General features: G+C 43.8%; 1 protein-coding gene across 1 annotated transcript; it reads left to right on the forward strand.

Moving 5' to 3' along the window:
- On the forward strand, nucleotides 1-26,529 carry LOC124240206 (calreticulin-like). The gene is made up of 9 exons (XM_046663027.1): nucleotides 1-42; nucleotides 5,787-5,888; nucleotides 8,763-8,966; nucleotides 11,650-11,744; nucleotides 12,988-13,197; nucleotides 15,351-15,464; nucleotides 16,174-16,317; nucleotides 20,894-20,986; nucleotides 25,578-26,529. The coding sequence occupies exons 1-9, from the start codon at nucleotides 24-26 to the stop codon at nucleotides 25,821-25,823; spliced, it is 1,227 nt and encodes a 408-aa protein (XP_046518983.1). The 5' UTR covers nucleotides 1-23; the 3' UTR covers nucleotides 25,824-26,529.

Genomic DNA, 26,529 nt, shown 5'->3' on the forward strand with positions numbered 1-26,529 from the left:
CTGGAATTCAGATGAAGCGCTGAATGATGCAGGAGTCACAAGGTATGAGTGTGTGAGTGCGCGTGTGAATGTTAATTCTGTCAACTCTCAGACTTGACCATGAAAACTTGGCCGAGGAGACATTCTGAGACAAAGGGCCTCTGTGCCCAGCTGGCTCGGACCCGCTGAGGACATCCCAGCAGGGCTGAGGAACAGCCTGCTGCTCAGGCCTCTGACTGATAAGCGATTGGGACCGGCTGCAGATTGTGAGTACTTGGACATGCTGGGCCTGGAGGAGAATCACTCTGGACTGATGCCCAAACCAAAGAGGCCTAATCCAGCTGGCCTTTCCAGGTCTCAAGTACAAACTGATGGCAAGGATCTCTCCCGAGGCTGCAGGGATGTGGAGGCGAGAGCAGAGGCCATTGTTAACATACAGAAGAAAAAGGCTGGAGGAAAATACATCCAAATGTTGATGACGGTCATCTCTGAGAGGCAGATTGTGGGTGTTTTTACTGCTTAGTTGTTTCTTCTGGGATTTCTACATGTTCTACAGTAAATGATTTTTACTTTGAAAACTCAAGAAATCTAAAATAAGAAAGCACTTTATCTGCCTATCTCTCTCATTAGACTGTGAGCTCCTTGGGGGCTTGGGGGCTCAGGAATTCCGTCCAGTTGGTGCCCTGGCGTCGAGCGCTCTCACTGGCACAGTAGAGGTGCTCTGTAAATATATAAGGGATGGACTTGTATTCCCTTCTACTTCGAACATACAGGCTCTTATTTAATGCCCACTTTCTTAGCAAACTTGGCCATCTGCTTCCTTGATTAGAAATGACTACCTACAAAATAAATGGAGGGGCCGCCAGAGCTGCCCGTTCAATGACAGCAGAAATAGTTATTTTTATTATCTTAATTAATTTGGCCCGTCCTCCTGCCCACTTGTCATTCAACAAACATTTGTTGAGCACCTTCTCTGTGTACAGTGTTCCCTTCTTTAAAGACTTTAATTATAATTCTTATTTATAGATAAGAACAAAGATTCAGAAAAGTGATTGGCTCAAGGCATAAACAGAAATAAGTGGGAAGGATCAGATTCTTATCCAGTGCTGTTCACCACCCAACAAGGCTGTTTCCCAGTTGATAAATATTTGAGTGACTAGGTGGCAGACATGCAGAAAGACTGGCAGGCAGAAAGGAAGGAAAGGAAGTGGGCAGGCAAGCTGGCGGGCATGTCAGCAGGGGCGTAGGTCCACTGATCTCAGGAGAGCTGAGCAGATTGCTAGAGGCAAGCTCACTGACCTCAGAGGGAAGTGAGTGCTCACAGAGGAACAGGAACGGTGGAGACGGAAACATTTCAAGGCAAACCCACACCTCCCCTGTACGTTCCCCCCGAGTCCAGAGCCTGAGTCTTCAGGTGACTTTACCTTCTCTTTAGGATTCTCTATATAAGAGGTCAGGCCCTTTCATGTCTACAAAATTTTTCCATTGAAGATGACGGACAAAATCTTGGCACCTGAAGAGTTAAGCTTTAGTTTATTTAGCAAATTCTCTTTTGCAGAATACCATCTGATGATGTTGAGTAAATGCAGCAAACATGTATTTTCATCTAATTATGCAAGCATTTTCTTAAGGACCTATTCAGTCCTAGGCTCAGGACTAGGTGCTGGAAAAGGCCCAACTTTTACCTTCAAAGCTAAAAATATTTCTCCCTTTCCCTTTGATGTTCTGTATGTTTGTATACACGCACACGTATATACAGATTCAGCTTCTGGTATTCTTTATTGAGCACTTGCTATGTGCCTGACACCGTGTTGCATGCTGTTTCATTTACCTCTCCCAGAGACTCTATGACTTAGGTAACCGCCCCCCCCCCCTTTTTTTTTCACTTTTTTAGACTTTTTTTATTGAGGGAAAATTGATTTATAACATTACATTAATTTCAGGTGTACGTCATTATATTTTGACTTTTGTATAGACTACATTATGTTCACCGTCAACAGTGTAGTCACCATCCATCATGGTACAAATGTCCCCCTTTACCCTCTTCAGCCTCTCCCCGCTTCCCTTCCCCTCTGGTAACCGCCAGTCCGTTCTCTGTGTCTGTGTATTTCTGCAGATGAGGAGACTGAGTCTCAGAGAGGCTAAAGATGCTGCTGAAGCTGGTGGAAGAGCTGAGTCCCTAGCCCAGTCTTTAGATTTGAGCTACACTACAAGCCAGACATCATGGGGGGTACAATGTGGAGATAAGTTTATTTGACAGAGGAATCATGATTATCTGGCCCCCTTGGTTCTGTATCTTTACGGACTTGGCTGTGATTATGTGCATTTATCAGCTAGATGTGCCAGCTTCTAAACACCTATTAGTTTCCGTTGGGTGGATCTCTGGGGACATACAGATATTTGACCAATTTGAAGGAAAGATTTAGCAGAGGAAAAAAGATATTAACTTTGGTTAATACACTGCTCTCTTGCTCTCAATTAATAAGAGCTTTCCTTGAGCTGGCCTGTCTGCTCTCCCCTCCTCTCCTCTCTTCTCTTCACCTCTCCTCTCCCCTGTACAATACAGTACTACTTATATTTCTGTTTTAACATCATGCTATTTCATGCCTCTGGGCCTTTGCATATGCAAGTCATTCTGTTTGGAACACCCACTCCTCACCTTTTCTGCCTTTTTGATTTTTACTTCTTTGGGCATGCCTTCTATGAAGTCTATCCTGACTCTGGGGGTCAGTCAGTGAATTTCATTGCCCTGTGCTTATTTCTATTGCTGCCCTTACCTCACTGTATTGTAATTATTTACTTGCCGGTCTCTTCCACCAGACTCTGAGCTCCCTGAAGCCTGAGTCCCTGAAGGGACTTTGTCAGATTCATGTCCGTGTGCCTGGTGCCTGGCACGGAGTGAATGCTCAAGAAATATTTATTGAATGAAGGAATAATAAGCCCAGAGCCTGGGTGCAGAAGAACTGGGTCCTAGTCTCAGCTCTGCAACCGACAGCTCTGTGTCCAAGAGCAAGTCCCTTCCTTCTCTGGGCTTCAGTTTCTCCATCTGTAATATGAGGTGGTCAGATTAAATGAGCACTAAAGTTCACTCTGGCTTGAGCCTTTTTATGGGGTTAAGATGTTACCATGTTAAGAGGAAAAGTATAAAACATTAAAGTGGAACTTAATTAGCCATGGGACGTTATTCTCCTAACAAGAAAAACTCCTTATTGAGGGGGCATCCCAAATTGTGTCAAGTTTGATATGTATCACTACTGTTCACCCAGAAAAATAATTAGTGGTAAGAATTCCTGAGTTCTATGCTAACCCCTCCTACCAGAAAGTTCAAGGTCAAAGTTGCTCAACTGTTTCTACACGCTTGTTCGGCTCAATTAATATTTATCAAATGGATTAAGAAATGAATCGATCCATTTGCAAGGTTGAGAATCTTATGGCATAGGCAGAAGACGTGATCATGCATTCATTTAATCATTCAAGAAATATTTTTGGTGATTTACTCTGTGCTAGATACAGGGGACACAATGGTAAGTAAAAAAGTTATGGAACTTACTATTCTGGTGGGAGAAAACAGACATTATTCAAATTATACACAAATAACTTAATTACAAACTGTAAAGTACTATGATTGACTCTTATGTTTGCTGCATACTGCATACTCTTTAGGTTATAAAAGGATTTTCGGGGCCCGCCCGGTGGCACAGTGGTTAAGTGCGCATGTTCTGCTTCAGCGACCTGGGGTTTGCCGGTTTGGATCCTGGGTGTGGACATGGCACCGCTTGGCAGGCCATGCTCTGGTAGGCGTCCCACATACCAAGTAGAGGAAGATGGGCCTGGATGTTAGCTCAGGGCCAGTCTTCCTCAGCAAAAAGAGGAGGATTGGCAGCAGATGTTAGTCCAGGGCCACTCTTCCTCAAAAAAAAAAAAAAAGGATTTTCACACACATAACCTCGTGGGAAGATGGGAAGCCATGTAGTACAGGCGATAAAAGTACAGATTTCAGTGTCACATAGGCCTGGGTCTGAGCCTGGCTTACACACCAACTTACAAACTGGGCTCTTAGACAAGTTTCTGAGCTTCACTTTCCTCATTTTTTGAATGGAGGGAAAAACAGGACTTTCATCACAGAACTGTTATGAGAACGCAATGAGATAGTGCATATAAAGCACTCAGCACAATGCCTGACACATGGTTGCTAAACAGTAGCTATTATTGTGATTATAGAATTTTTTTCCTTTCTAGCACTTTTCCCTCTATCTTCCTCTTCTTCCAGAAGAAAGGCAGTGTTTGAAATCACACAGATTTGGGTTCAAATTTCAGGTCCACCACTTACTAGATGTAAAATGGAACTAATGATACCTATTTCATAGCATTGTCCATGGGAGGAAATGAGGTGAAATTTTAGCCACACAGGGGCCTAATGCACAATAACAAGTCTTTTGACTTTGGCATCAATCCTTATTATTCATTGAGTCAACTGTGGTCAGGGAAGCAGGAAGCACTCCATTCAAGCGACAGCAACTTTAGGCAGAAAGAACCTCCTCGGGCCCTTCCCTCAAGGGTGATGCGTGAGGGGGTCACTGAGACTTCTGGGCCTTTCCAACACTGAGATCTTGGGAGAGACAGGGGAGGTGCACAGAAAGCAAGCCCGTCCGTCCTCTGGGCCTCGTGAGGAGAGGTGGTTGAGTCATCAGACTTGAGTCTGTTCAGACTTGACAGAGTCAGCTCAGGGCGGTCTTATTGGATGTATGCTGATGTGTGGTTTTCATGAGCAGAGCTAAGGCAATTACCCTAGATATTGGGTAGTGGGATTTGAGAAATATCCATTCCACTGCAGGGAGGAGATGAAATAAAGGCTACCCTAAGACCTCTTCCCTCTCAAGCTGCCAAGTTGCCCTGTGACTCTGGGACCGTGGTGGGCCCAGGAAATGCGAGTCAGCAACTCTGAGGCATAAAATCAGAAAGGCACTGAATGTTTGGACGGAGTGCCAGCTCCCAAAAAAATACCTCTTTGTCTACATGCCATCTATGCCAAAGCAAAACAAATTTATCAGCATCTCCTTGAAACTGCAAGGGAGAGTCTAAAAAGTTTAAGCAATAAAAAAGGGTAAATGGAAATTGATTGTTCAATATCATCATGACTAATTCAAGAAGGATAAAATAGTATTGCTAATCTCTTTACTTAGCTGATTTTATTTTACTAAGCATAAATATGTATAAGAGCTTAGTCCCCCTGACCATATTTTTCCATCTACTTTTCTCTTTTTTTGAGGAAGATTAGTCCTGAGTTAACTACTGCCAATCCTCCTCTTTTTGCTGAGGAAGGCTGGCCCTGAGCTAACATCTGTGCCCATTCTCCACTACTTTATATGTGGGATGCCTACCACAGCATGGTGTGCCACACGGTGCCACGTCTGCACCCAGGATCTGAACCGGTGAACCTCGGGCCACCGAAGTGGAACGTGTGCACTTAACCACTGTGCCACCGGGCCAGCCCCTCCACCTACTTTTATGAAACTGTCTCATGCCTTTCAACCATACATTCCCATGATGGTTTTACTTAACTCTCATAGAGGAGGGTGGAGTGGAGCTTTAACGCATAAGTGGCTCAACCATTTGGTAGTCGAGCCACTCCACAGGGTGGTGCACAAATAGTGGGATTCAGGCATCAGAGTGAGGGGGTTTGTGGTCATGCCCTGATATTCCCGTACTGTTCCCATAAGTCTTGGTCAGCCTAGCTGCATTTTATTGTCTTTAAGAAAACACAAATCATTTCTATGTGTCGCTTTTTTTCTTCTTTACCCCCATAGATGGATGGAAAAAACGCTGGGTGGAATCTAAACACAGGCCGGATTATGGTAAATTTCAGCTCACTGCGGGGAAATTTTATGGAGACAAAGAAAAGGATAAAGGTAAATGCTGGAAATTCAGAAATATGCTAATTGACTGGGAAAATTCTAACTTTCATACAATTGTTTTTATCCGTGATTACCAATTCATTTCTTTCTTAGAATTAAAAAGAAAAAGATAGTAGATGGACAAGAAGGAACTCTCCACAAAGATAATAATGTCGGTTTATCGAATAACAGGAATTTAAAACGTAAGCCCTTAGACACATTATCCTCATTAATATTCCTAAAAAGTCCACGAGGTGGTTACTGTTATGTTCTCAGCTTTGCAGAGGGGTCTCGGAGAGGTTGGGTAGCTTGCCTAAGGCTATATACACAGCTGGCAAGAGGCAGAGCTGAGATCTGATTCTGAGTCCACGGTTGCGTCCGTTGTCACTGGACTATATTGCTTTTCTCAACCTTAGAATTTTTTTATATAACACTGCTTGAAACAGGAAAAAGCGCTGTATAACCTCCAGATGCTGCTCTCCCCTAGAGCAGCATGGTACCATGGAGAGTGGAGCAGAAAGATCTGGGGCTAAATGCCTTGCTAGCTGCATAATTTGGGCAAGTCTTCCATTCTCTGAGCCTTGGTATTAGATGGAGATGATAATCATCACCTGTCAGGATCATTAGACAGAGCTGCTAGAAGAGCCAAATATTATGAGGGAAGGGGAAGTTCTGAGCACAAGGTCTGCAGGCAAGGGTTTTTTCCCTGAGAAAGCTTTTGTCCTATAAATAGAATCCGCTGATCATCTGCTGGAGTGATTTCCCATCTTCTCTCTCCTGGCTACTGTTATGAATCTCATTTTCATGTTTATTAAAGAAGAGAATTGCAGGGCCGGCCCCGTGGCCGAGTGGTTGATTTCCGCGCTCCAATTCTGCGGCCTTGGGTTCCACCGGTTCAGATCCTGGGCGCGGACATGGCACCACTCATTGAGCCGTGCTGAGGCGGCATCCCACATGCCACAACTAGAAGGACCCACAACTAAAAAAAATATATATGCAACTGTGTCCCGGGGAGCTTTGGGGAGAAAAAGGAAAAATAAAATCTTAAAAAAGAAAGGAGAGAATTGCAAACTGGCTTGAGCATTTACAGTCTCATTTCTATCCACTTTGGAAAATAGAGAGAATTGGAGACTGAGCGACCTGTGGGACATCAGCTTCTTGGTGGCTCTTAGAGCAGTCTACACAGCCACCCGTCTCCTCTGCTTGACTTGATTGTTGCTCCTCACATCTCGTCCCACTCAGGTTCAGTAGGTTCCCCCTGATTGTCTGGGAGGGCTCCTCAGTACAAACGAGGCTCAGAGAGGGGGGATTACATTGGGCTACAAGCAAGGTTTGGTAGAGCAGAGACTCAAAGCTTGGTCTTCTGCCCACAGGTTTAGTGCTCCTTCTCTTGTGCCCACTCACCCCTCCATGAGGTCTTCTCTGGCTGCTCTAGCCTCACTCAAGATCTTTGGGGAAGTAAGCACACTCTTTAAAACACAGACAGCTCCTAACGCAGTAGCAGACATGAAAGTGCTTAGCACAGAGCTTGCTGTGCAAAAACTGCTCAAGAGACATCTGAATCAGGACTTGTGACCTTTTTGTGTAATTTAACACATGCTTATTAAGCCTTTCCTCTATGCCAGAACTTGTCTTAGATGCTGAGAATATAAAGATGCCCCTGCCCTTCAGGAGCTTAAAGATTATTCAAAGAGACTCAAATAAATCTAGTTTCAACCTAGCACGACTCAGGGAAGTGTAGAGTGCTGTGGGATCATGAAGGAAGGACCCTCACAGAGCATGAGTAATGACAGCCTCTTCCATTTTATGTTGACAGTTTACAAAGTGCTTCTCCTATGTCTAACCCATTTGACTTTCATTATAGGGTACTTTTCATTATTATTTGACTTTACCTTATAGGGTACAATTGACTTTCATAGGAACCCTGTAAGGTAGGAATAATCCACATTTTCCTGTTGAGGAAACTGAGGCTCAGAGAGTTAAAGTAACAGTCGGAGCCATAACCAGTTAGCTGGGCAGCAGCATGGAATAATGGAAAGAGCACTAGCCTGAAATCAGGAGACCTGGCTTACATGTCTGTCATTTGTGATTGTATGATCTTGAATAAGTAACTTCCCCTCTCTGGGGCTTGGTTTCCTTATCTATAAAGTAATGTAGTTGGACTGGAAGGATCTGAGATCCCTTGCAGCTTTGATATTCTCTGGAGGAGGAGGAAAATCTTCGGATGGGGGTTCTGGAATTAGACTGGTTGTGTGATCCTGGACAAATGAAACAGCTTCAATGACTTCATGGTAAAGTGGGGATAGTAGGAGAGCCCACCTCACGAGCGTTGTTAGGAGGATTAAGTGCAGTGATACACGTGAAAGAAGCGTATTGCTTGTAAACAGGAAAAGTCAATAAATATTAGCGATGGTTACCATTTGTTCTAAGAGGCAGTGCTGGGCCTCTTGCCACCGCAGCAGTCGTACACAACTGAGCCTGAGTCTGGCCACCCAGGGGGTCTCAGAAGAAACAAGGTCGTGTTTTGTAAAGCTGCAGAACAGTATTCAAGTAGCTCTTGAAAATCAGAGGCAGCATGGTATAGAGGAAAGAAAGAATCAGACAAACTTGGCTTAAAATCCCAGTTTAGTTCCTTGCTAGCGGTATGTCCCTAGGCATGTCACTTCACCTCCCCATGACTCAGACTCCTAATTTGTAAAGTGGAGATAATACCCATTTTGCAGGGTTGCTCTGAGGCTCGAATAAGATAACGTGTGGAAAGCATCCAGAGCAACACCTCATACACAGGTGTATGTAAGAAACTACCAGAGATTGGTGAGACCAAGTGCTGGTCACTCTGGCTGCCCTTTGGGTACTTAAGCCTGAAGACTCTGTGCTCTCTGCTCCCAGGTCTCCAGACCAGTGAAGACGCCAAGTTTTATGCCCTCTCTACCAGGTTTGAGCCGTTCAGCAATGAGAACGAGACCTTGGTGGTTCAGTTTTCAGTAAAACACGAGCAAGGCATCGATTGTGGCGGCGGGTACGTGAAACTCTTTCCGGACACCCTGAACCAGGAAGATATGCATTCGGAATCGGAATATTACGTCATGTTTGGTAAGCTCTCTGATAGCAGCAGCTGTCAGGCCCAGGAGGTCCTCATGAGGGCCACTGTAGTTGTCGAAAAAGGCTCAGACGGACCTGGAGCAGGAAATTTCTAATCCACCTCCCTATGCAGTAAGACACTTCAAAGACCTGTAAAAAAGCAACTCTAAACCTAAATGTTAATATAAATAGACCAAAGAGGTGGAGAGTCACATGGTATTAACAAGGCTACAGTAGAGAGCGACATTCCCCAGTTCTCAGCAAAGGAGAACGGGATCACAAACTGTGCAGACTCTCTCAAATGTACCTGCTACACTGAGGCTTTGTGCTCTGAAGGGGGGTCTTGCCCACAGAAGGTCAGGGAAAGGACCTTTATCGATATCTGTAGCGAGTCCAGAGTGTTGCGTCTGTAACCTCAGCCTTGGGGCAGTCCAGCTCTGACTTAGCTCCAGCCTTGAGTCCTATTTCAATGTGGTTGATATTTCAAAACCAACGAACAACAACAACTAATCCAGCTCCCAAAGCACTGATGAAGAATGTGGATTTCACCGTGTGTCTTTGTGCAAAGTCAGAGGAAAGGGTTACATTACACGTCATACAGCCAAATTTCCTTAAAATTCTCTCTAAACATTTCTTTGTTTCTTTCTTTTTTAAGATTGGCCCTAAGCTAACATCTGTTGCCCATCTTCCTCTTTTTTTTTTCCTCCCTAAAGCCCCAGTGCAGCCCTAGGATAATTGTATATCCTAGTTGTGTCATTCTAGTTCTTCTGTGTGGGATGTCGCCATAGCATGGCCTGATGAGCAGTGCTAGGTCTGCGCCCAGGATCTGAACCGGTGAAACCCTGGGCCACCAAAGTGGAGCACATGAACTTAACCACTCGGCCACGGGGCTGGCCCCCTAAACTTTTCTTTCTTTTCCCAAGGAGCTTCAGATGTCTCTCTTTAGGCCCTTGCCAAAATCCTCCTTCTCAGCTTCTTTGCCCTTGTTCCATCTACACCCCTTCTCCCTCAACTCTCTTTCTTTCTTATCTTTTAATCTCTTCCTTATGTAGAGCAATATAGCACTCTGGGTGTCTAAAATGTGTGTCTTTGCCTGTTTCTATTTTCTTGAGAATCCACCCTTCTCACAAGGAATTTATATATGTATACGACATGGTGGTTGTAGTAGGAAAATTGGAAATAATTTTTTTAATGTGATTTTTTCTTTTCACGTGAATATTATTTTATTTTATTTTTTTTAAAGATTTTATTTTTTCCTTTTTCTCCCCAAAGCCCCCCCGGTACATAGTTGTGTATTCTTCGTTGTTCTTCGTTGTGGGTTCTTCTAGTTGTGGCATGTGGGACGCTGCCTCAGCGTGGTCTGATGAGCAGTGCCATGTCCGTGCCCAGGATTCGAACTAACGAAACACTGGGCCGCCTGCAGCGGAGCGCGCGAACTTAACCACTCGGCCACGGGGCCAGCCCCGTGAATATTATTTTTTTGATGCTAAAACAACCCAACAAGTTTGAGCAGTTATCTCCATTTTACAGATGAAGAAACAGAGGCAAGAAATTTGCCCAAGGTGAGTAAGTGGGAAGCCAGAATTTGAACCCGGTCCGTCTGGCTTTAAAACCTGTGCTTTTTCCTACTCCACCCTTTAGCCTTCTGTTTGGTGGGGACACAGGCATGTAAACAGTTTTTTAAAAGGCGGAATAAAAGACATACTTTGAAAACAGTACTGGTGAGGTGCTATGAGATCACAAAAGATGGCCTGACTTAGTCCAGCTGGGGGCTTTTTGGAGGAGGTATTAATTGTTCTTTGAAGATTGAGTCCGATTTTAATAGGCAGGAGATGGAGGAAATGTAACGAGGGCAGAGGAAACTGTGTGCAAAAGCTCAGAGGCATGAAATTTAAATGCAAGTAGAAAAATGAGAAGACCAATATGGTTAGAGCACATCGTGTGTGTGTGTTTAGAACAGTCAGAGAGCAGTAACTTGGAAGGTGAGGTTGAAAACTAGGTTAAAACCTATTCTTAGACCTCCGTCAGGTTATGTTCTCTAGGCTCAGAACCACTGATCAACAGTTCCCTCTAAAGTTTTCACAAAGCAGAAAGAGCCCCAGGCTCTGTTTCCAGCTAAGCCTGGGTTTGCATCCCAGCAATGCTACTTACCAGCAGTTTGACCTTGGGCAAGGTGCTTAACTTTTCTGAGCCACTGTTTTCCTAGCTAAAAGCGGAGCTAGTAACACCTATTTGTTGTGAGAATTAAATGACATGGTACAAAGTATCTGACACAGGAGGGGCTTCTGGTTAGGTTTGGTCAAGGGGGACCCTGGCAGGATATCAGAGGGAGGGAAGAGGGTTGTGTCCCTTGACTGAAAGTCACAGCTGCTCTCTTGGCTGTTCTCTCCAGAGGACTCTCTTCTGGGCTCTGGTAACTACTCCGACTGCTTCCACCTTCAGGCCTAGGGGTGGGAACAGCCCTACTGTGCTAGCCTGGAGCATAGGAAAATTCCTTATATTTTTCTCAGTGTTCTGCCCCTACCAATGTAAATAGTCCTTTTATTAAATTCTCCTCAAATAATCCTAAATCTGAGTATACTATCTATTTTCTGCTGGGACCTTGATAAATACACAGGCTGTATCCGTCTTGGCTTCAGACAAGGCAAACTGCCTAAAAGTGGTGTGAAATCATGCACTGGGGTTTAATTTCCAGGCCCTGACATCTGCGGCTTTGGCAACAACAAAGTACAGGTCATCCTTCGTTACCAAGGGAAATACCATGAGAACAACAAGGCCATCAAGTGCAGGGTGAGTGTGCGGGTTGGTCCTCAGTCTGGGCGGAAGGATAAGCATTTTGTATGTTATCTCTTTTAATCCTTACAAAAACCCTATAAGTTAAATACTATCATCTCCATTTTATAGATTAGAAAATAGACCTAGAGAAGTGCTGTAAATTACAGTTCACATAGGAGCGGTTGATCTGGAAGCCTAGGAAGTCATGTAAGGTCTTCTCTTGGAACAACACTTGGCATGCCCAGTTCCCCACTGCTAGATGTTGGAAGAAGTGGGGGAGGTGGGGGGTGATGGGCTTAGAAATGGGGGGTGGGTTTATCTTAGTAACATCAGGTTAGACAGATCTAGGTTGGCTGGAGGATAATAGTTGGATTTCATTAGCAACTCAACAGGCATTCACCGAGTGCCAGCTCTGTGCTGGGCCTTGGGCTAGAGATAAAGTGAGCCAAACGTGGCCCCTAAGCTCACAGAACTCACAGTCCAGTGAAGGTAAGAGTCAAGCAAAGGAGGATGACTACCTAGTCTGATTAGGGTCTGTGAGAGGACAGAGGAGGCCCCCAACCCAACCTGGAGGCTAAGGAAGTGCTTCTTAGAGGTTTCCCCCATGCTGAGTTTTGAAGGATGCACATGACTTGGTCTTGTGAAGGAGTGTGACAATTTTAGGGAGGATTGAATTCCTGGGAGAGGTAACCCATGAGGAAAGTCAAGGAGACTCGAGAAAAGGTGGCACTGCAAGAAGTTTGGCATAGCTAGAGCACAGGCGAGAGGCCGAGAGTGAGTCTAGAGAAGCCCACGGGTCCCGGGTTACTGGAGAACTTGTGTTCAGGCCCAAGGCCTTCCCTAGCAGGACTGTGCAGGCGCTGTACATGCAGGGGCTCCCTGAGATCCTCCTCTGGGGAAGGACTTGTGCTGGAAGCAGCAGATATGGCAGATGAATCAGACATGACCCCTGCCATTGAGAAGCTCACAGTCTAATGGCACAGACAGAAAAATGGACAAGATCAGAGAATGACCAGAGCTGTGATGGAGAGAAGGATGGGAGCTTGGGGAGACCAGAGGAGTATGTACTAGGAGAATGAGACCCAGAGTCTCTATTGGGTTAACCAGAGAAATGGGATGAGGGATGTGGTAAAGTGTGTTTGTGAATATGTTGGGGGTGGCATTCAGGAACTGAGGGTCTGTTTCAGGCGATGTGTTTAATGCTTGAGGTCTAAAGATGTCCAATGTGGAACTGAAATATTCCACATTCTTTTTCTAGATCAATAAAGACACTCACTTGTACACTCTGATCATTCGCCCCAATGCTACTTATGAGGTCAAAATTGACAACCAGCAAGTAGCAGCTGGGGATCTGGAGGGTGACTGGGACTTCTTGCCTCCCAGGAAGATAAAAGACCCCTATGCCCGGAAACCAAGGAAATGGGATGAACGTCTTCAAATAGAGGATCCTGAAGATAAGAAACCTGAGGTCAGAGGGTGTTTAGCTGGGAAGCAGGAGCAGATCTTGGCTGTGGGATGGGAAAAGGAAGCTGGGAAATGGTGCACAGACTGAGGGCATCAATCCCTCAAGGAGGTGTGCAGCTAAATGTTGGTATCCAAAGATACCTGGAGGGAAGAGAGAAGCAACTCACATTTGTCGAGGGTCTATTAATCCTTCTGGCAGCCTCTGTGAGCAGTGTGCTGTAATCTCTACGTTAGGATAGGTAAGGAAACTGATGCTTAGAAAATGAAATGACTTGCCCGGGCACATATATACTTTAGAACCAGCATTCAAACCTGGATCTCTTTGACTCCAAGTTGTTGATATGGGGAGCATGTGGAGTATATTCATAGATTCATTATCATTCACTGGAACTCTGTACTGGATACAGCTGGGAATAGGACAATCTAGGGATTGAGAATTCTCAAGTCAGGGAAGCCAAATCCTGTGGGAGCCCAAAAGGGGCTCCTAGCCCAGCCTGAGTTGGGGTGCAGGTGGTGGTCTGGGAAGGAGGAGGCAGTGCTTGAGTGATTGGATTAACCTAGGGGTTGGAAACACAGACTCTGGGGTCAGACAGATATGAGTTTGAATCTAAGCTCCACCATTTACTAAGAGTAAGACCCCAACCTACTAACAGTTAGACCTTGGGCAAGGAAAATAACTGATGTGAAAGTCAATTTCACAAACAGGGATTATTATAATACCTACGTGTAAAGATTAAATGAGCTAATATACATAATATAGTGCCTGGTATATGGTAAGTCCTTAATATATGGCATTTATATGTTAGTAATGCACTGCATTTCAAACAGTGAATTCACTAGAGCAAGGCAAGTCGGGGATTGGGTTGAAGAGAAGACATTCCAGACCTAGAGAACAGAAGGAGTAAAGGCACTACAGTCAGGTGGAAAGTAACATGGTTGTGTAAAGAACTGAAAGCTGCAGTCTAGTATTTTGGGAGCATAAAGTTCAAGGTGGAGAGTGGTGGGAGATGAGGTTGGAAAGGTCTGTTGGAGCCAGGTCATGGAGTGCCTTGCCTGCTACGTTGCTATTCCACAAGTCAGAGCAGATTCAGCCTCATGCAGAGGAGATGCTCCGGGTTAAGCAAGGGCAGCATGGAATCCAGTCCCCAAGGAGAGGCCTGCAGAGAGGCAGGCAGTTGCCCAGCCATGTGTAGGGAGATTCAGAAAAGGACTCCAATCCGAGGGGGAGGAAGGCGTATTCAGGGAATTAAGGTAGATGATCAGGCAGTGTCTAGGCCTTCACCACCATGGGGAAATTAGGGAATAGATTTTTTCTAGGCCCAGCAGGCAGGCTTGGGAACAGCAAGACTAACCATAGACCCTCCCACCTGGTGAGGACCATGTATCTGTTATAGTCAGGGTTGGCTCAAGGCCTGGGGGAGAAGGGAGATGATGTAGGCCTCTGTGCTCCCTACTGAGTGGACCTGGAGAAGATGGAAACTGGTTAGATAGATGGGGCTTTAGCAAGACTATAGCTCCCAAGATAGGATGCTGACTGTTATGGGTCAGGAATCACAAAGCAGCTGAGACAGACAAGTACCTTACCCAGTTGGAATGCTGCCGAATGATTGTGAGTCTAGTGGGCTTGGCATTGAAGCCTTCATTCAGTCAGTCTGGGCAAATGGTTAGCACCAAGGTGAACTGCCTTGGCGGCTCCACAGCAGAAGAAATATGGAAGTTGGGGTAGGCTGTATGTGACTTGGAGCTCTTGGGAAATAGAAGGGACCCAGGGTACAAGGGAGGACTGATACAAGGTGTGGGAACATGCTGGGCTACAAGGAAGCTTACCGAGAGAAGTCTTCAGGAAGAGGGACTCAGGCTAGAAGACCTGTTCTGACAATAGGGGCTCATGATTGGGGGAGGGTTGAGGTCAGAGATAAGGGAAATTCCCATCTTATTTGAGCTTAAAGTACTCAGAGTGATAGTGAACCTGAGGAGAGTCTGGAGTGGCTTGAAGGCTTTTTCCCTCCTGTACTGGGTTGTTTACAGAGTCCTGAGCTGGGCTTTCACAGGGTTAAGGACAGGAGGGAGGGAGCCAGGTCCAGCCTCCCTGTACTAAGGACCCCAGTTTCATCCCAGCCCACGCATCTGTCCTCATGGAGGAACATTTTGTTTTAGGACTGGGAGGATTTTGAGTACATCCCAGACCCAGATGCCAAGAAGCCGGACGACTGGAATGAAGAGATGGATGGGGAATGGGAAGGGCCCCTGATACCAAATCTGAATTATCAGGTGAGGGGGTCTCTCTTTCCAATGAATGTGAGAAATAAGATAGAAGAAATGTAAATTTCACTTTACAAAACAGAACCTCTGAAATCTTGGGGTCTGTCCAGAGTGGTGGAAAGCAGCCAAAGGAATGTGGTCAAAACAGGAAATGGGTCTAGGGTCAGGACCTGAAAGTTAGAAGAGGTCCAGAAAGGGAAAGGGTAGGACATGAATGGGCCAAAGGTGTTGGGGGGAGGGGAAACTTCTTTTTAAGGGCTGACTCCTGACCTCTTGTCAGAAACAAGAGGGAACTAAAAGAATCAGCTATCAAATGGTCCAGAGATAGATTGACTGAAACATGCCTGATTTTATTTGGCCACAGTTTTCTGTGCCACACACCGGGAAGAGAACGACTCCAAGTGCCAGAGTCCTTTGATGATGTTCCCTGTGAAGCTACATTTTCTTAACTTTATGGATAAACTTATGCCGAGAGATGGGGCCAGGCTCAAAAATGGGTCCCTGTGACCTTGTTCAGCTCCCTCTGGGTAGAAAGGGGAAGTTGGAGGAGTCTTGTGCATTAGCTCAAAGAATGGGAAAGAAGCTCCAGGAATCTTGCTATGAATTTTTATGTGTAATACACAGCTATCTTTATAAATAGATTGGTTTTTCTGATTGCATGAGGTCAGAAGAATGGAAAAATACAAATGCCATGTTTACTCTTTGGTTCTTTGCTTAGGGACAATGGAAACCTCGGATCATCGACAATCCTAATTACCAGGGGGAATGGATTCATCCAGAAATAGACAACCCTAAATATAAGCCTGACCCCACCATTTGTCACTATTATAACATCAGTGTTCTTGGCCTGGACCTTTGGCAGGTAAGGCTCTCTGTGCTCCGAGCTACCCAACAAAAGTCCCTCTAAAGTTTCCACAAGGTGGAAAGAGCTCCAGGCTGGAAATTACAAGACTTGAACCAGCCTTGATCTTTCAAAGCCTCAAATTGCTCATCTTTAAAATGGGGCTGAAAATTTAGTAACTGTGTATGGTGATGGATGTTAACTAGCCTTACTGTGGTGATTACTTTGCAATACACACAAATATCGAATCATGTATATCTGAAACTAATATGATGTTATATGTCAATTATGTCTCAACTTTAAAAAGAGCATAATTATGAGATTATGAGAAACATGGAAAACTTTGATATGGTAAGTAAAAAAAAAAACCTCCCCCAAAAATGGGGCTAATTGTATTCGTCCTAATAATTACAATAGCTAAAATTTACTGAGTCCCTACCATGTACCAAGCACTGTGTTAGAGATATTGCGTATGCCATTTAATTCTCACTATGAAATCTCCTACATCTAAATGTGAAAACTGAGGGTCAGAAAAGTTAAGTTATTTGCCTGAAGACATATATCTGGTAAGCAAAAAAGCTGGGATTTCAGTGCAGGTCTTTCTGAGACCAGGTTCAAGGTTCCAGTACTTTATATGGCCTGTGCTGGTCCTACATGCTTCTTGGGAGTGGTTCTGGGGACAAAGAAGAATCAGAAATGTGGTAAAACTTTGATGTATTGAAATCCTCAGACAGATGTTGGGGTGACTGTCCCAGCCATGACGACCAGTCCTGACCTGGCCTCCCTCTCTCTGGTGGTCATCTTGCCTGGCTCTGATTGGGAGAGAAAGAGAGGGCTCAGAGACTCAGGCCTTTGGAGAGTTGTTCTCTCCATCTTTCTCTTCCCTGAAACCATTACTGAAGATGGGGAGGACTCTTTCCCAACTCAGGAGAAGTGCAGGCCCCAGAGTGAAGGCCTGGGCCCAGGAGACCTCAATCTATGTAGTCTTGAAAGAATTCCCTTGGAGAGGAAGGGAACTCACTTTTGTTACAACACTGACCTGGCCTCTATTACCTTCTTTAATCCTCAAAACTCTGTAAAGTAAGTATTATTATCCATTATTATTACCACATTTTACATTTGAGAAAATTGAAACTCAGAAATGTCAAGTGACGTGCCCAGGAGCACACAGCTAATGCATGGTAGAGACAGGATTCTAACACAGTGTCAGCCTCTAAAGTTCTTGCCTTAATGACTGCAGCCACTATACGATAGAGACTCCAGAAACCACAGCCACTTGTCCTTGGGTGTATCCTGGAAGGTCCCATGGCCAGGGAATCTGCCTCTGCCCAGTGATTTAAACAGTTCAGGGCAGTCAAAGGTCTCTTGAACAGACATGCCCTATTTGAAGATTTTTGGTTTATTTATTTATTTTCCACTTTGTTTATTCCCACTTTCTTGGTTTCCCAGCTCAGTAAGACCAGCATAAGAGTGCAAGGAGATGATGTCCATAAATTGCCACATGCACAGTAGCGGGTCAGGAGAGAAGGAAGGAAGGAAGGGAGGGAAGGGGGGACGCGCGTCCTTCTTTCCTTCCTTTCTTATCTGGAGAATGTGGATACAGTTTGCACAAATTCCCACTGTTATCTCTTTTTCTTCATTTGTCCCTTTTTAATAAATAATGGGAACTTTCTACATCTTGTAAAAATATGTGGTCATATTAATATGCCTAATCTAATTATTACCTTGAAATACATTGGGGTTTTTTTTTGCACTGAAAACATTATTTTACACATTTTGCACTATATCTTTTTTCATCTGCAAAATTAAAAAAATTTTTTGGCACTAATTGCTCTGAGTACTATCAGCCTCTCCAAGCAGGCAAAACTTTCTATTTGAGAATTTAAACCGTGCTGAAAGAATGCTTCTCAAACTTTGACGTGCACGTGAATCCCTCTGCAATCTTATTAAAATGCGGATTCTGATCCAGCAGGTCTGGGGTGAAGCCTGAGAGACTACATTTCTAAAACTCCAGCATTATCTCTTTACCTTTTTATTTTTCTTGTGACACAGTTCTGCACAACGCTGACATCACCTTGCAAGCATCCTTTCCTTCTAAGTTCCAACTGGGTCTGGCCCTCACAGGCCCTACTCCACCTTCCCCATTCAGCCAACTTGGCACAGCCAGTTTACCACAGCAGGGCCTTGCGCCTTACTGGAAGAGCCTAGTGACTCTTAGCGTGGAGATGGGTGGGAATTCCGTCCCCTGCCCACCCCAACTCAGTTTCTGGCTGTCAGATGCTTGGAGCCCTTTTGCCCTCCCCGTCCCTGCTGGGTCCCAACCTAGTAAGCTGGTTAACTTTCTTGCTTAGTCCCTGAGCCCTCCTGCTCTCTGTTCTGACATCTCCATACAGGGTCTCTTTGCCTTTTTATTTATTTATTTAATTTTTTTTTTTTTTAAAGATTGGCACCTGAGCTAACAACTGTTGCCAATCTTTTTTTTTCCTGCTTCTTTTTTTCTCCCCCAATTCCCCCAGTACATAGTTGTATATTTTAGTTGTTGGGTCCTTCTAGTTTGCATGTGGGACGCTGCCTCAACATGGCCTAACGAGCAGTGCCATGTCTGCACCCAGGATCTGAACCCTGGGCCGCTGAAGTGGAGCGTGTGAACTTAACCACTCGGCCACGGGGCCGGCCCTCTGCCTTTTTAAATTGTTAAATTTTTTTTGCTTTGGCAGAAGTGATTGCATTCTTTCTTTCACTAGAACAGAGCTGGGAGGAGATGGCAGTGAACAAAGAAAATTCTTTTTCTTACCTTTGGTACTTGTGATCTTTGAAGGAGTAGTGACACAAAATGCAATGAGTATATCCTTGCCATATGCAAGGCACACTGACATCCCTTAAGCCATATGGTCTGTGGCACAGCCCTGTGAGGCTGGGAGGGTAGGCCTTTCCCTCTCCGTTTTACTCGGGAGGAAGCCGAGGACTCAGAGAGGTGACTTGACTTGTCAAGATCCCATAGCTAAGTCCCCAAACCTATCCTCTTTCCATTTTATGATTCAAGTGGGGTAGCATAGGAAACCAGGTAACTTTCAGTGAATTAACCTTTTAGGCTTTACAGTCTAGCAAAGCTCTTTCTCACACGTTCTTTTCTTCTGAGAGCTGCATGAAGAAAGCAGGGAAGGTATGTTTTCTTCCATTTTCCAGATGAAAACATGGAGGCATAGACAGGATGTCAGTAGACCAAGGTCACTCCACTAGGAAGTTTTAGGAGGCAGGACTGAGCCTCACATCCTGATTGTTCGTTGGAGGCAGAGCCAAGAGTGTAGTGGAAGGTGGAAGGGACAAGGGGGCACTGAAGAGAACAGGGAAGATTAGGAACATTTCTCTTGGGAGTAGGAAAAATGGAAGGGCCAACGACTGCACAGTTCTCAAAGCAAGATTGCTGACGACTCAAAAGAAAAAACCCCAAAGGTAAAAAAAATCTTAAAGTTGCACAAGGAATAATTAAAACCGATTTTAAAAATGTCTCAGAGCAAAATAACAGTCTCTCTTCAAAGTGGCTATTTTGTCATTTATTTTTTGGTTGGAGGCAGGGCTGGTGGGATGATGTAAACCAAATAAAAATCTTTCTTACTTAAAAAAACAAAGCTTTTTTCAAACCCTGGAGGAGGGACCCATGATAACTTATGCTGCAAATTTTCTCTTGGTCACACGACTGCTCCCACACAATTAACTTGATGATTTATTTAACATACTGCTAAAGTAAAAAAATACAGAATGACCTTTCTTTTGCTCCTTTTGAAACATATCCAGCCACTGAGAAGTTATGATACTATTACCCTCATTCAGTAACTATTATCTGCCAGACACTTTGCTTTAGAGATATATATATTATTTCTAATTCTCATGACAACACTGAAAGGGAGTTATTATTTTCAACACTTTATCGGGGAATAGGGTCGGAGGAGTTGAGTAACTTGCCCAAAGTCACATAGCTAGTATGTGGTTGAGCTGGTTTGTTTGACTCCATGACTTGTGCTCTTTCTATTCTGTTCCTTTATCATTAAAAAAACAAACACTGAAATTATTATATATCATGACAATTCATCTTTTCCTTTAATTGTAGGTACTATGTAATTTTAAGAAAATAGAGAAATATGGTAGAGGATCTAAATTCTGCTCGCACTTTTTGTCAAACCTTTTCCTTTCCCTATGTTTTAGTTTTTCTGATTATATTAAGGAGAAAACCTTTAAAAGGGCATCTATATGTGGCATCAGAGGTAGGTGCTGTCAACTTCAGCGAGGGCAACAGCCACTGGGCAGCAATTTGGAATCTAGCAGAGTGATGAAAATTTCTTCACAACCCTCTAAAATAGTGGTAGGGGCTTGAGGAGCACAGAATGTCGGGAAATAGCAAATTAACTTTTCTCTAGAGTGGCTCAGCTAACCCTGGACCCTCTGTATTATTAATCACCTTTGTATTCCTTCACTCAACCTCAGTTATTGATTAAAATCTCTGGGCCCGTGGCCTGAGAATCTGCATTTAGCAAGACCCTTAGGTGATTTCTTAATCACCTTTGCTCTAGTTCTAATCCCACTGTTTTCATTCCAACAGGTGAAATCAGGCAGCATCTTTGACAATTTCCTTCTAACCAATGATGAAGAGTTTGCTGAAGAGGTTGGAAATAAGACCTGGGGAATAAGAAAAGTAAGATAATCTCCCACTCTGAATTCCAGATGTCTAACTCCTCAATTGTGTACTGTTCTTTGTATTTTAAAAATCAGCCTCACAGTCGTTGTCTCACTTGCTGGTCACATGGCCCTGAGAGGTGGGGGAGAGAACGCACATTCATCGGACATCTATAACTTGGTACCTGACTCTGTGAGCACTTTCCGAAAATTATCCCACTTAGCCCTACAACGACCCAGCAAGACATGTGTTATTACTCCCATTTTTCAGATGTAGGAACTGAGATTTAGAGAGTATATATAAACTGCCCAAGGTCACGTACAGCCTTTAACTTGTTGAGTTGGAACTCATGCTCCTTCTGTGTCACACTCCCTGCTCACAGTGTGGTGATCTAGTAAGGAAACACTGAACCCGTTGCTGATGCATGGCTTGGAGAAAGGAGGAAGGTGTTAGTGCTGTTCACCAGCTTTCCTGCTCTCCTAGAGCTATTTTGTGGGTGGAGTGATAGTTGGCCCAATGGCTTCAGGATGGTGACACCCTCCATCCAGCCTTCCTGGTTCTGCAGGAAGGACCATTCAAGCAGGTTTGTGGCCAGTGCTGGATTACCCAATAATAATCCAGTGCTGGATTACCCAATAGGCAGATTAAGCTCATGTTTAGAGCGTACTGCTTAGCAAAACACAGGCACCAAAAAAATTTTTTTGAGAGAACTTTGGTACTTAATATTTCCAAAGAAGCATTGAAATAGTCATCGTGGAAAAAAATAAAAATTTATTAGACTTTTAGTCTGGTTTTGTTTTGTTTTTACTTTAAGGTTATCATCTAATATTGTTTTGTTGAAGCAATATTACATATTGGTTAAGAATACAAGTTTTAGAGCTAGATTGCTTAGGTTCAAATCCAAGCTCCATCACTTACTAGCTGTATGAATTTAGGCAAGTTATTGAACTTTTCAGATCTTCAGTTTCCTCGTCCATAAATTGGGAATGATTATAGCACCTATCTTATAAGTTCCTGGCATATAGTAAGTGCTCAATACATGGTACCTACTATTGTGAAACCAGACATTCACTTAACGAATAGTTGTTGAGTGCCTGTTCAAAGACTGTTATAGTGGTGGGGGAGATATCAGTGAAATAAAACAGAGACGTTTCTGCTCTCATGGGGCTAATATTCAGTTAGGAGAGACCAACAAGAAACATAGTGAATACATATGTAGTGAGGTGGTGAGATAAACAATGGAGAACAATAAAGCAACAGAGAGGGCTGAGATCAGGGGTGGTCAGGGGAGGCTTTGTTGAGTAAGTAACATTTAGGGGCAAGTAAGGAACAAGCTATCTGGAGAAGATACGTAGCTATCTGGAGAAGAAAGGCCTTCTGGGTAGTCAGAGAGTGTTCTCTCTTTGCAAACACAAAGTCCCTGAAGTAGAAGCATAACTTGCTTGTTCAAGAAAGAGTAAGAAGGCCAGTGTGACTAGAGCTGAGTGAGAGAGAAGGAGAGTAGTTGGGGCCACATCCCCGAGTAAAATGGGGAGCCATTGAAGTCATTTTTAGCGGAGTGAGATGACCTGGCTCACGGTTTAAGATATTACTCTGGCTGCTGTGTTACAAAAGACTATAGAAATTAAAACAAGACTATAGTGGAGCAAAGGCAGAAGCAGGTGGTAGTGGTGGAGATAAAGAGAAATGCTCAGATTCCAGATCCATTTTGAAGGCAAAACTCATAGAAGTGATTAGATATGAAATATGACATTTAGGATTAGATATGGAATATGAGTGAGAGTAAAAAAGGATGGCTCCAAGGTTTTTGATCCAGGTGAGTAGAATGAGGGAGTTACTGGGATGGAGAAGAACAAGGGAGGAGCATATTTGGGGATGGGGTGAGGACAGAAATAAATAACATGACTGTTAAATGTTAAGTCAGATGATTATTAGAAATCCAAATGTCAAGGAGGCAGTTGGATATGAGTGTGGCTAAGAGATATTAATTTGGAATTCATCAGCCTACAGGTAACACTTAAAGCCCCATGAAGCTAGCTGAAATCGCCTAAGGAGTGAGTATATATAGAAAGGAGATTCACAGATGAGCTTTGGGTCACCCCAATATTTAGAGATAGATCAGGGAGATAAAGTGGAACCAGCAAAGAAAACAGAAAAAGTAGCCAGCAAGGCAGAAAGAGAACCAAGACCGAGTAGTATCCTGTAGGCCGAGTGAAGAAAGTATTTTAAGGGGAAAGGACAGATCAGTTGTGTCAAATGGTCAAGAAAGATGAGGACTGAGAATGGACCGCTGAATTTGGTAACATGGAGTTCATTAGTGACTCTGACAAGAACAGTTTCAGTGGAGAGGTATAGGCAAAAACAGATTTGAGAAAGAATGGAAGAACAACTGGAAACAGTCTATACTAGTCTTTTGAGGAGTTTTACTGTAAAAAGAGTAGAGAATGGGGGGGTAGGTAAAGGGAAATGTTGGTCGGGATTTCTTCTGTATAGATCTTCCTGCCTACCTGTATACTAATGGGAATGATCCAATAAAGAGAGGAACAATATAGAAGAGAATTTCTGGAGCAATTTCTTGAGACTATGAGAGTGGATGAGATCTATTGCCACGGAAGATGGGTTGGTTTTCTGTAGGAGTACAGATATTTCATCTATAACCACAGGAGTGAAGAATGACTATCTGAGAATAAATACAGGTAGATGGGTAGATATGGTGGGGAGTATGTGTCAGGTGGATTCTCTGGGAAGCAGACACCAAGATAGAGTTAGAAATGTAGGAGACTTATTGCGGATAATACCTGAGAAAGTCGAAAGGTAGAGGGTGCAGGAATAGGCAGGGAAGTCTGACACCTGTGAAAGGAGAGGGGGGAAGCAGGAGGATTGGGTAGGAATTGCTGCCAAATGCGATACAGCTCTGAGAAATTCTCACCAGCTCTCAAGGGCTCCAGTGGAAAGATTGACTATAGAAGAATATTATGTAGGAAAGGAAATGGCCAGACGCCAGAACCGCCGCTATGCTCAGCCATTGACTGGGGGCTGCTTTGGAACAGCATGTCCTGGGCTTGAATGCTGCGGTGGACCCCCAGGTGCTGCAGCTTCAGGCTGTTAGCTCACTGCACTCCTCATAACTGACCGACAAGTTCTTCTTCAAGAGAAATCCAAGTGGCGTACCTCCATGGCTGCCACAGAGCATGTGGAAAATTTCTTCTGATTGTGAAATGGGAATTAAGGCCAACAACTTAGCATGAGATTGTGAAAGATGCGTTGGAGGTTTGAGAAGAAGATGAGAAATAGTTACCTAAGGAGAAGGAAAGTGAATCAACACAGAAATGTAGTAGGCTCACTGGCTAGCACTAAGGGCTCATTTAAGTTTAGTCATAACGAGTTTTAAAAGAGGAAAATCAGTTTGATTTCGCTGTTTTTCTCTCCCCATCTTCTCTGCTTAGGTGCAGGCATGGGGAGCTGGATTTAACCAGAGTTGAGGATTTGCCCAGCTAAGGGAGGGAAGGGCAAGGGAGTTGAAGATATTTGAAGGGAGTGTGATCACATGAAAATAAAGAAAGGAGAAAAGTGAGGACATGAATTCGTTGAGGTCTAATGAAAAGGACATAGATTCAATGGATTGTTGTAGGTCCAGGTGGAGTTGAGGAGCTGGTGGAGTTGGTGGTTACCTTTGGCAAGAGCAGTTTTGGTAAAGAATGGAAGATGGAAACAATCAGTGAGCAGAGCAGTGAGAGGGAAGTGAAGAAATGGAGACATTAATTGTAGCCAGTGCTTTCCAGCCACAAGAAAATGAAGGTTTGTTTGAAACAGAGATTTTCTTCCCCTGATAATGTGGGAAACACAAGATGCTCCCAGCAGGATTCTAGAAGGCCCTAGCCTCCTGGGCGTGCAGGTCCTCAATCTAGCTTTGGCCCCCAGGACTGGGTAAAAGACCACTTGGCCCAGATTCTGTAGGTGAGGATTAAAGCCTTACACGGGTTTGGACTGTATCCTTTTTTTAAGGCCCCTCTGAGTAGAAACATCTATGAAGATGGCTCTAGGGATCAGATTCTGGGATCTGGATGAACACATTAGAGAATACAGAAGGAGTCCTATTTTTGACCTAATACAAGTTTGTAACGGTCACAGTTGAAAAGCAAATTCAAAGAGTTCCCTAAAGACTGTATTACTGTGATATAGCAGGAAGAGGGCCAAACTCAGACCCAGAAAACCTGGTTTCTAATCCTGGTTCTACCACTCACTAGTTGTATAGCTTGGGCAAGTCATTTAATCAGTCCAAACCTTAGATGCCTCATCTAGAAAGCAGGACTAGTCACACTTCCCTCATGCATTGCTGTGAGGAATAGAAATAATGTGTGCAGATTGTTGTGCACCATGCTTAGCAATGCTATAGGCTTTCAGTGAATGTTTGTTGAATCAGAACCAATTTTATTTACGAACAAATTACACACACTTCTCTCCAGCCCACACATACTGAAAATTTGTACGTAAATAAACACCATCCCAGAAATCTTTAAGAGTGTGGGAGGATGCCAGACATTTCTAAAGTGGGTTAACTTTGTTTGTACCATCTGTAAATTATTTTGAAATTCCACATTCTAAACAGGACGTGGAGACGCAATGGAGAGAACTGTATGAAGAAATGGAAAAAAGAAAACAGGAAGAAGAGGCCAAGAAGACAAAGGAAAAGGAGGAGGAAAGGGAAGATGACATCTGGGGAATTGAAGAAGAGGGAAGTGAAGAGGATTCTGCTGAGACACCAGGAAATGACAGGCAGATGAAAGAAGATGAGGCTGAAAGTGGGTTTCTGGGTAAAAACGAAGTCCGTGTAGACGAGAAGGATGAACTGTAACTTGGTAAAATGGTTACACTCAGAGGAAATGATGTGGCTAGAAGGAGAAATGTTCATGAGGTTGGCAAAATCTGGGGAGCAAAATTTCTTGCTCTTTTTGAATGAACTTTGGATTTGTATTTCTACTCCACCTCTCTTGCTCTGTACGACCTTGGGAAAGTCACATCACCTTTTTGGGCCTCTATTTCCTTGTCATTGGAAAGGGGGTGATAATTACTATTTCATGAAGTTGTTATAGGGGTTAAATGAGCTATGTGTGTAAAGTGCCTGATATAATCATACAGTCAACAAATATAGCTATTACTACTATCATCATGGTGTTTGTAAAACTAATTGTTGGTAAATAAGTTTCTGTATAAGATTGGTCCTCACTTTCAACGTATCCCAGTACATCCAGGGATTTTATTTTGTTTAAATGTCTATATTGCTTAGTGTTTACTGAGCAGTTCTGATGGTAGTACTTGTGGGCGATGATGTTTTCTTCTTGCAGAGGTATCAATATTTAAAAACAAAATTAGACTTCTTCTCAACATAAAGATACTTTGTGAAGGTCCTTTTGCTTCTCTGCTGTTTTGCACCCTGATTTTTTTATTGAGTTCCTAATAGTTTACAACAGTGTGAGATTTCAGTTGTACATTATTAGTTGTCCATCACCATGTAAGTACTCCCCTTCAACCCCTGTGCCCACCCCCAGCCCCCTTCCCCC

Source organism: Equus quagga, chromosome 5 (assembly GCF_021613505.1).
Source record: "Equus quagga isolate Etosha38 chromosome 5, UCLA_HA_Equagga_1.0, whole genome shotgun sequence".
In the NCBI taxonomy this organism is placed as follows: domain Eukaryota; kingdom Metazoa; phylum Chordata; class Mammalia; order Perissodactyla; family Equidae; genus Equus; species Equus quagga.

What these genes read in the sequence shown, in the direction of transcription:
- LOC124240206 (XM_046663027.1), top strand. An exon ending in GGAATATTACGTCATGTTTG is followed by an intron (nt 8,967 to 11,649) that starts GTAAGCTCTCTG and finishes TTTAATTTCCAG; the next exon opens with GCCCTGACATCTGCGGCTTT. An exon ending in TACCAAATCTGAATTATCAG is followed by an intron (nt 15,465 to 16,173) that starts GTGAGGGGGTCT and finishes TTCTTTGCTTAG; the next exon opens with GGACAATGGAAACCTCGGAT.